This window comes from Pan troglodytes, chromosome 6 (genome assembly GCF_028858775.2).
Source record: "Pan troglodytes isolate AG18354 chromosome 6, NHGRI_mPanTro3-v2.0_pri, whole genome shotgun sequence".
In the NCBI taxonomy this organism is placed as follows: Eukaryota; Metazoa; Chordata; class Mammalia; order Primates; family Hominidae; genus Pan; species Pan troglodytes.
The window spans coordinates 104659919-104670577 of record NC_072404.2 but is presented as its reverse complement, the minus strand read 5'-3'; the positions used below and the strand labels follow the sequence as shown (position 1 = coordinate 104670577).

At 37.7% G+C, this 10659-nt stretch overlaps 1 protein-coding gene across 16 annotated transcripts in view; it reads right to left on the bottom strand.

The window, feature by feature from the left end:
- PPP1R9A (protein phosphatase 1 regulatory subunit 9A) overlaps window positions 1-10659 on the bottom strand; it is a 387118-nt gene that overhangs the window by 7501 nt on the left and 368958 nt on the right. For 5 of the 16 annotated variants that reach the window (XM_063815444.1, XM_063815446.1, XM_063815447.1 and 2 more), the window contains 3 exons: window positions 4559-4871; window positions 2564-2683; window positions 178-360 (listed from right to left, as the gene is read on the bottom strand). In XM_063815444.1, coding sequence (XP_063671514.1) covers window positions 178-360; window positions 2564-2683; window positions 4559-4871 — 616 coding nt within the window. Of the gene's footprint in view, window positions 1-177; window positions 361-1767; window positions 1792-2563; window positions 2684-4558; window positions 4872-10659 lie in introns of all 16 variants that reach the window. The other 11 variants (XM_063815449.1, XM_063815452.1, XM_063815454.1 and 8 more) reach the window with 4 other exon arrangements.

The following is a 10659-nucleotide window of genomic DNA, read 5'->3' as shown; positions in this document are numbered from 1 at the left end:
ATGGACTTTCTGAGACTTCATTTACTACTCAGAAAGAATTCAAGATCCTTTCTGCTGAATATTGATGAGAATTACCTCTCAGATATGCAGAATGCTCTTACCTAATGAAAACATTTTAGGTGACATGAGTAATACAAATTATACCTGGTAACCTAAGACAGACATATAATTCTTTACCTTAAGTTTATTTCCATCCAACTGCAGGAGCTGTTCTCCAGTGATGTTTTGGGCACTGAATTCAGATACATACTGCTCCAGATTTAGGCTCATTAACCAGTGAGAAACCTGCTGCACACTCCATTCCTGAACGGCCCGATTCTGACACTGACTGTGTTTGGGAGACTGTCCATCATCAAGGATCTGAGATAGGAATGTTACGTAGTGTTGTTAAAGGACCAAGATACCATGGCTCATATTATGCTATCAAAAGGAATTTCTTAACCTATGAGAGCCACATTTATGTTTAAACCAAAATATGATAAGCTAATGGTTCTAGTGGTGTTAGAAAAAATACTTATTACCTATATGTTTTTATGTTTTTAGAAGTTTAGAAATTCCCCATAATAAAAAAGCACCATTATTAATGTAGGAAGTTTAATATTGAAGAAAATATACTAATGTTGCAAGCTTTTACATCAAAACAGTCTGGACAGATTATAAGATGTAGAAAATAAATATTTCATAAATTTCTATATGCAATGCATCACTTATCCTCTAATAAGACATTGGAATTTTGTAAAAATATATTAACAAATACTGAGGTATCTTTCACTTGTGAGTGGAGAGCATTAAGCTCTCAAGCCTTCTTAGGGGAAGTTTCACAACCATTATTTCACTCGAGCAGCAAGCAAACTGTGAGGAAGGTAGGGCATATAATATCCATCATTACTTTCAAGAAATGAGGAAATGGCTGGGCATGGTGGCTCACATCTGTAATCCCAGCACTTCGGGAGGCTGAAGTGGGTGGATCACTTGAGGCCAGGAGTTCAAGACCAGCCTGGCCAACATGTTGAAATCCCCTCTCTACTAAAAATACAAAAATTAGCCAGTGTGGTGGTGGCGCATGCCTGTAATCCCAGTTATTCGAGAGGCTGAGGCAGGAGAATTGCTTGAATCCAGGAGGTGGAGGTTGCAGTGAACCAAGATTGTGCCACTGCACTCCAGCCTGGGCAACAGAGTGAGACTGTCTTAACAAAAAAAAAAAAAAAAGAAACAAGGAAACTGAGGCTGAGAAAGTCTATGTGATCTGCCCAAGATCACACAGTTAGTAAGTGGTAGAGCTCAATAGTTAGGAGTTTATTCTAAATTTCTGGCTCTGTCCACTGCAGAATATTCCTTTTAATAGTGCAAAGGGACAGGTTGGTTCCTAGACCCACTAAGCTGAGAGGAGATGAAGGTGATGATAGGTCTTGAAGGAAAGACAGGAGTCACCTTGGTGACCCACACAGGGAACACAGAAGAAGGGATAGGGTAAGCTGAGATGAAGGCAAAGGAGAGGAAGAAGAATGGACCATGTCAATGTAATGGTGATGGAAGAGAAATCAAGGAACTCTGGAGGTGCAATACGGAGATCCTCTTAAGTTAGGAACATCTTTTAAACTAAGATATGACAAAGGCAGAGAGTAAAGCTATTTAACACAAGGAAACCCTTCACTACAGAGGAAGGTATTCTTGTATTGTCTGATTTTTCAGTCATCTCCAAAGAGCGAAAAAACACATTCAAACAATAGCACACAAGCCACCACACACAGCCCACTGATAGCTCACCTCGTCATCTATCATATCCAGGCTCTGAGTGAGGGAGCAATAAAAGAATCAAGAAGAAAAGTGTTACAGAAACAGGAGACACAACATATATAGTACATAATTTTAATAAAATTAAAATTGCACCAAGCTTGAAGAATACGGGCAGAAAAGCTTACAAGAAAAAAAAAAAGTTTTGTGAATAAAAAATCATGTTAGAAAGAAATAGTAAGAACAAATATTTAGAGCAAAAATATCTTTATTTATGGTGCCTTCTGTCCTCCCTCCATTTTTCAAGGAACTAAATCACTAACCTCATTTCCTGACTCTCTTGTACACATTTATCTCCTGATAATTTGTAGCAATACTAATTTTGACCCTTGTTTTTAAATAAATGGTTCTCATGCTATTTTCCCTCTTTATCAAAACTATTGATTCTCAATCAGAGACCTCACCCTAATCAGAGGCAGTATCAGAATCTTGGAGTGAGGGTGGTTGTCAGGGGAGGCAAGGAAAAAAAGAAAGGAGTAATTAGGAAACTTCTATGTGATTTCTGAGCTGTTCCCCCATGTTTAACTCTGCACTGCCCAGCCTCCCCATCATGTGTGTTTACATATACGTGTAAAAGGGGCCCCTGGAAAGCTTTGCTTTTCTGTTGAGAAAGGGAGGGAGAGAAATCATGGAGACTTCAAATTAAACATAAACCACGGTCCTGATGATTTCTATGCAATATCTACCCTAAAAACATTTTCCTGGTGATGGTTCATGGGTAAAACGTCAGATTTGACAAAGCAGCTCTGTCATAGTGCCACGGAATTACCTCATCTGATGACAGTGCTAAGGACTGAGAGAGCCCCGGTGTTTTAGGTTCTGCTCCTAAGCCGCTGAGGTCTGCTGAACTGGTACTGCTGGGACTGAAGTCATCATTGAAGGTAAAATTCTGTAAAAATAAATGAAGCTCAGTGTTAAATGAGTGCAGTGAGTGAGCAAGAGGTAGGTGTGTCTACAAGCTCTAAAAGGGCTCTTTTAAACAATCTTAGCAGAAATTCATGTATGATTTGGTGATGACCTTCAATGGGGCAGTGGTTGAGAATGCTGCACCTTGTCTGGTTGAGGGAATTCTGGGTGCTTTCTCCATGTGATGAAAGGATAGATGTTTTAGAGAGACAATTCTTCAATCGCTCTTCAAGGGTACAGAATTCATTATCCTCTGCAACTGCTCAGAGGAATAATATTAATAAGCCTATCTTCTTTGACCCTAATCGTGATGAGTAACAGTGTAAGTAAAAATACAAGATGGTGTGGAGAGGCTGAGTTATTAGGAACAGATGGCAATTCATATTAGAAAGGTAGCTACAGCACCCCCTGGGAAGGATCGCTTATTGTTGGCTGTGATAAATACTATGAGAAATGGCAGATCCTCTCCTGGATGTACCCTTCAAGATGATGAGTTCTGGGGGAGGTCACAGCCTGACAATACACTAGTAGTTACATGCTGAAATACAACTCTCTCACTGCACCCGCAGAGCATCAGAGAGGCTGCCACACAGCACAGACACAGGTTTCCAAATAATCACCTGGGGGTGGGGGAGGTGGGAGCGTGTAAATAAAACTTCCCCAGAACTTCATTAAAATATTCAGTGGATATGAAAATCAAACAACAATGACTACGTAGCTGCACTTGTAAAAACATTTTTAACCAAATCTGGAGTCTCTACAGTGCAAGATAATGGCAGAATTCTTCGAATTGCATTTAGATGCCTCAGATCCAATACCGAAAATGTTTCAAGACCAAAGTGATGTGCTGCTGTCAAAACTTCTTTTGCTAGTAATTCTAAAATGGATGGATTTCCAGGAACTCTAAGCACTTGACCAACACCATCTTGTTTCTATTGCATTTCCTTAGGAATTGGACTGTTAGATTTCCACTAGGTTCCCTTATACTGGGTTTAGTTGGTTATCAAAAATAAATACCATGCCAGAGTCTGGAGAATTCAGTACCGAACAAACTCCAAAGTTTGCTAAAACTTCAGAAAAGAAGTCTAGGTTAGAGCACATGGAGCTAGGCCAGCAGAACATTTAAGCAGCAGGACATTTAACATGAACATTACCATTTGGTACCCCAGTCAAAACCCTTTGAGCTGTTGAAAAGATTTAAATTGAAACTGAAAAGAATTAAATTCAAGTAACATTAATCACGTTTCTGTTTGAGAAAGAAAAGCGAACACAGATAAAAGGAGACCAAACAACGTGTGAAAGTTAGCCACCATATGTGTTTCAATAAAATGTTAGATAAGGTTTGCAGTGTCATGCTGGAAATAACCATCATGCATTTAAAAACGAGTAACACCCATGCATATATTTCCTAATTCTGTTAAAGAACTTTGGTGATAGAATTATACAGCAGTTGTTCAACACAGAAGTTTGATATTAAAAGAAGAAATAAGTAAGGATGCTATGTCATCATTGGTTTGTTTTAAAGAGTTTCACTTAGATGTACTGAACTCATATTCAGTCCCAAATTTATTTGCTTTTCAGTAAATCTTGAGAAGCACAGTGAAATAGTTTACTAATGTAATTTAAAGTAGAATACTGGGTAAACAGATCTATCATTCTGTTCTATGATTCAAATGCATCTTTCCCAGCATGGCTTAACTGTCAAACTGAGATTAAATAGCAATATGTGAAAAGATAGGCAAATCAAAGAGTAATGTACAATCTACAATGAAACAGTATTAAAGAAGGTGATAGTTAAATGAGGCTTTCTTTTCCCCACATAAGAAATACCATGCATTGTTTATTGCAGTGTTATTACATTGGTTTCTTGGATCCAGACTACAGACATAAGTTGAGAATGCCTTCCAAAGATTGAAGAAGAGGAGGGATTTGGGTTTCTCTTGTTTGCTTTTGTAATCCATGTGTTTTCTACCTTGGACCCCTTTTTATCTGAAATTAGAGTCTCAGGAGAAGGCTGAAGGGAACTTGTAGGTGCAGGCAGGTTCCTGAAGGAATAGGATCCTTTCCGGCTGTCATTAAACCATGAGAAAGGCATGCAAGGGGAACGAGTGGAGGTCTGAGCTGTTGAACATGGCTTGGGTGTCCAGTTTTCCAGTCTGCCTCTGAAGATCCTGTTTTGTGAAAAGAATGGGTGTGTTAGATAAAGAAAGGGCAGATAAAAGACCTACTGAACCAAAGGACTCTGAATATAGTTTGAAGTAACAATTTGAGAAACTGTTCTATTCAACAGAGTAAAAAGTTTGCACTTTTGACTACAACACTAATCTTAATAGTTATCTTTTTGCCTCTAAATGGATTCTGTGACAATGATCAACATTTTCGTATTGCTATTGCCATGTTGAATTTTTATAAAATGTGCCTAATAAGTGTACGTAGATGAATTATAATCAGGGAGGGGCACAGTCTTTTAGGAACTGCTATTAGGTTAATCATCACTGCATTCCCTTTATCTGGGTGACATGCCTCACAGCTAGGGACATTAGCTCATAAGCAGCATTCTTTCCTGTCTTCCTCGGGACTTGTGTTCCGAAGGGTCTGAGACTTAAGAAAATGATATATTTAAATAATTTTGAAATTTCAGGGTTCAAAATACTTTAGGTGGAACACATAGTTTATTGGTTTTTCACCAGAATCTTAGTGCCTTTTCGTAGGAGGCGTAGGAGATCTGAAGTCCTCATCTCCCACTTGGAGGGCCAGGGTTTACCACCTCCTAAGTACATGGTCTCAGGCCTTCTCTCGGCTTTTAGTTCTCCATCTGTAAAAGGTGGATATTTTTATGTATCTCATATGTGTTTGTTAAGAATTAAATGAGATATGTGAAAGTGCTTACAAATTGTCATTGGTCTATGTTTATTGTTTAACATTTAAAGGATTCGAAGGCATTTGAAGAACGCAGTTTGAAAACAGATTTTTTTGTCTTAATGTAGGTTCTTTCATATCTGTAATTATCTTTTGGTTAAGAGAAAAAATAACTATCAGAAACCAAAGTAGGAACAGGCAGCAGTTTATGTGCATCTTGGAAGAGGTCACCCTTGCCGTTTGATGGAATGCCTATTATTTGATAGCTGCTGATACCACGATAACACAGAGATTCCCTTTCAATTAAAAGTGCCTGGACACCACAGCCAGACAACTTCTGTCCCACCACATGTATACTGAATTTCAGTCTTCTTACATCTCATTTCAAATATATTTTGAAATATATTTCCAGTTTATATAAATAGTATAACACCTAACAATTCCCATTTATTTGCAAATATTATTGTGAGGATCGACTGGGACATAAATGTAAAAGCATCATCTTGTAAACTGTAAAGCAAGATACAAATGTAAAGGGATTATAAGACTGATAACTAAAGAGAATGAAGAAGTCAGTGAGGTTCTGATAAAATATTGAGATCAGCATGCTGGGGGAACCAGATGTCATCCTACACATGGTCTACACTCTAGGTGAGGAACTCCAAAAACATGAATCTGGTTGATTATATAGGAGAGGGAAAGCTGTCCCCTCTGCGGCCTCTGGGGAGGGTGGAGGGAGAAATCTTATCTCCTTAATGTAAATTCAACTTGGGAAGGATCTTGGGCTCTGACCCTTTGGGATGTAAACATGTGTCTCTAGGGAAAGATATGACTAGTGGCTCCAGCTTTACAACTCTAGGAATGTCTCCATGGAGATGGTCTCATCCCCCTCTTCCACTTAGCCTCCTTAAAATGTAACCACATTACCTCTGCAGAGGTCAGTCTCTCTGGAGTTCTCACTATCTATGCACCCACAATTCAACTTCTGTTTTCTTTTTTTTGAGACAGGGTCTCGCTCTGTAACCCAGGCTAGAGTGCAGTGGCACAGTCATGGCTCCCTGCAGCCTGGACCTCCTGGGCTCAAGCAATCTTCACACCTCAGCTTCCAGAGTAGCTAGGACTTATAGGCGTGTGCCACCGTGCCTGGCTAACTTTTTTATTTTTTGTAGAGATAGGGGTTTATTATGCTATTGACCTCCTGCCTTGGCCTCCCAAAGTGCTGCGATTACAGGTGTGAATCACAACACTCAGCCTCATAATTTATTTTCTGAGGCTTGTTTTTTAGCTTAGGTTCCACATTCTAGTAAAAATGCCTAGAAAGCTCTAGCTGTGTAGAAACATATAAATATTTTCTCTGCAGTCCCATACTCTTATAATTGGGTATCTCTGAGGAAAAACTGGACCTGATGATCATTATCCCCTCTGGTTATAGATTTCTGAATCAAGGGAATTTTTAAATGAGTTCATCCACAATTTGCAATAAAATATAGTAGTGCTTAAATATATGGATATTGTTTTAAAGTTTATAAATAGGCCATGATTAATGACAGCATGACAATCTTGTCCTACTCCCAGTGAACAGCCTTTGTAACAATGCTTTTAGAACAATCACTATTACCTTTAAAAGCAAATAGGGACAAAATAAGAATTGTTTTCTACTTGTGGTCATTCCATTGCTTTAGTTGAAAAGGACTTTTGGTAATCCAAATCCTGTCCAAGCAACATTTGAAAAGAAAAAAATCTGAAGGTCACATCGAATTAAACTCTCTCACAACATTTTCACTGTCAGAAAAATATTCAAGACTAATAATTCCACATGGACCTGTGCATCCAGCACTGAGGAGGGTCTTGAGGCCGTGTGGTTCTTACATGTGCGGTAAAGGAGATCACAGAAGCTGGGCCTCTGGTGATACCCAGAGGCTTCCTTTCCCTAGCTTTGCACACCAAGTAATAGACAGGAAGGAGGAAGAGCCAGGCAGAAGGCAACGAGAGGCCACTTCTGAGAAGACACCTACGTCTCTACAGTGGCAAATCACCAGATTCAGGGATATTTTGAAGAATATTTTTCAGTTTCCCATGAGGCTTGGCTGTGCCCCTGCTGAAGTTGTATCCTGTATCTCTCATTCCTCTGTGAGTATCTGTGATTTTAAAACCCCATGAACTGATGTAACCCCTGGGTACTTGCTAGTATCCTTAAAGAACTGAACAGTGAGTGGTATGCTTTCATTTCTCGGACCTAGAGAACATTCATTTAAAAAACGAAATTTTTACTTTAAAATTACAGACCTATCAGCTTAGCAGACATGCTTTCTAAAATAAATGTCAATTTCCTTCTGAATAAATTGAACTCTTGGGCCCACAATAGAAGCAGAAAGGGTTTGGCAGCAGTTATTCCATGTTGACCACTCTTATAGTCTATTTCACTTTGTGGAGAAATCCATTAGGAATATCATAAAATCCTTCTTTCCTTTCTTATTTGCTTCCTCCCTCCCTTTCTTCTTCTCCTCCTCCTTCCTTCCTTTTCTATCCTTTTCACCTTCCTTTCTCCCCAAAATCGAGATTGGTAGAAATGAACTCTTGATGAATCTGAAAATAATTTTTCCAGTGGATCAAAATAGGCAGATAGTCTATATTCCCTTCACCTTCTTTTTTAGCTATAATTTACTGGCTTGCTATCATTTTTGGAAAAAAGAGAATCATAAGTCACTCCTAGGAACTGGGAGAAAGAATGGCTTCAAATTCGTTTTCATAATCCAAAGATACCATTTCAGAGGTAGCTGTTTCCTGGCATTTAAATGGTTTATGTAATATCTCTTATAAGTAATGAACTCATTTACATATATCTTGAATCCAGTGTATCCTGGGGCTGGCATCCCAAAATTAAATTGCCAGCTAAACATTCCAAGGTGATCTTTGTTGTTGTCATTCTAACTTTGAATACAGGTGTGTGAAGTATTCAGAATCTAACTGGATGTCATCAAAATATCATTAAGAGTTCAGAAACTGCCAGAACAGATGAAGTATAAAAGAAATACAGAATTTAAGCCAGGAGTAAAAGAAGTTAATTGAAGAAAATTAGTTGCAACCAGAGGAAGATTGCAGACTTGTATTTACCTAAATCGAATGAAGTAATTCTATAAGGTTCTAACATCCACCAAGGAGTTTGAGGTTGTAAAGCTAGCCTCATCTAAATGGGATCTAGAGACCCTAATGGATAACAGCTGTGAGAAACATGTCCATCTAAAGCTCAGGGCCAACCCCCGCCCCCTACTCAGACATATCCTGCTCCCAGATCCTGAGTTCTGATCTAATCAATAATAGTTCATCTGAGATGGTCACTGTAGTGTTCAACTCTGAATCATTCGAGATGGTGAAACTATTCCCTTAATGAGTCTTCCCCATACTGGAAGGGTTTAAAATGAAATAGAAGAGGATCATGTAAATAAAATCCATACTATCAAAATATAAATGCTAAGTTTAAGAATAACAGATATATTGCTTAGGTGTTTAAGAAAATTTGTATGAATAGAAATCTGAAAGAGAAATGTGTCCACTGATTCTACCTTAAAATGTTAAACTCATTTTAATGATCTAAACTCATTTTAAATTTGAGTTTTTAGCAAACACACAACATATTAAGCACTTTGATAACTATATTGGGACGTTTAGAGTCACTACAGTTAAACAGTAACTTATTAGATTTTCAAGAGCTTTTTTAAGTATGGAAAAGTGTTTGCCTGTTAAGAATGTAAGTTTATCAGGCTTCAGGCATTTGAAATACTGTGCTTAAAAAGAAAACTGAATATTAAATTGATAAATGCAGCTAAAAACGGGCTAGACAGTTATGGGGAATAAGTCCGATCTACTAGGGCTAAGCTGACATTATTCAAAGGTCTCCATGAAAATGACTACATTCACTGGGCCAGGCTTAGGCAGAGATGGGGTGTTTTTCTACTCACACACATGTGCTCATCTCCATCAATTCTTCTAAAAGGTGTGTTTCCAGCCAGCTCAGATGATTCTTAAGCAGGGGTTTTCCACTTACTCAGCAACAAGGGCAGAGCGGACCCTCCAGGTACTTGTCATAGGATATAATTTCAAACTCACTGTCATGCCATGATTTATCTAAAGCCTCTTTGAGAGAAATAGCCTATGAAGGACAGCCTGAAGTATAATCCATATAGCCCATTAATTCTTCAAGATATAACAAAAGTCATCCTTGGATGAACAAGACTGCCAGCAAAATACGCAAGAAGAATGTCATTTTGTATCCTTCCCATCAAACCTGCTTTAATAAACAATGATAACAATAGATATTTTTATTTAAGGATTTGAAATGTACTTAAATGTGACCATCTTAATCCTCCTAATAACATGAAGAGGTATGTGAGGGGCAGGTGTGTGTGTGTGTGTGTCTATGTCTCCATTTTACAGATGAGAAAACTGAGGTACAGAAAGGTTAAGAAACCTGTCCAAGAAGTAAGTGGCAGAGTTGGGATTTCAACCCAGGCTTTTAACCATATTGACATTGTGTTTTTGGCTTTCACTGGAAGGTCACTCTTATACTTACTATGAAGATGTTATTGAAGACGTTGTATTTTAAGTAACAATTTTACTTACTTTTTAATCTAACTTTTCCCTATTCAATTTACTTTTTAATAAATTATATTGTTGTAGCATATGTACTTTTGTATGTAAACAAATTATTTTGGAATAACGAGGAGTAGAATATAAATAAGAAAATAAACAATAAATGAATATGTGCTCACTCATAGACCAACTGAATAATGGGGTAGAAATTAAAGGAAGATTTGTTTTTCATGGAATCCTACAGATCAACACTATCCAAAAAGAAATATAAATGAACCACATTGTAAACTAAAATTTTCTAGTAGCACCATGGAAAAAAAAGAGGTAAAATAATTTTAACAATAATACATTTTATTTACCCTCCAAATATTGATATAATTGTCAAATTATTATTTTGACATGTAATCAATATTATAATATTATGAAGATATTTTATGTTCTTTTTGTTCATACTAAGTCTTTGAGTCCAGCATTCATTATTCTCCTACACATATCCCAATATAGACTAGC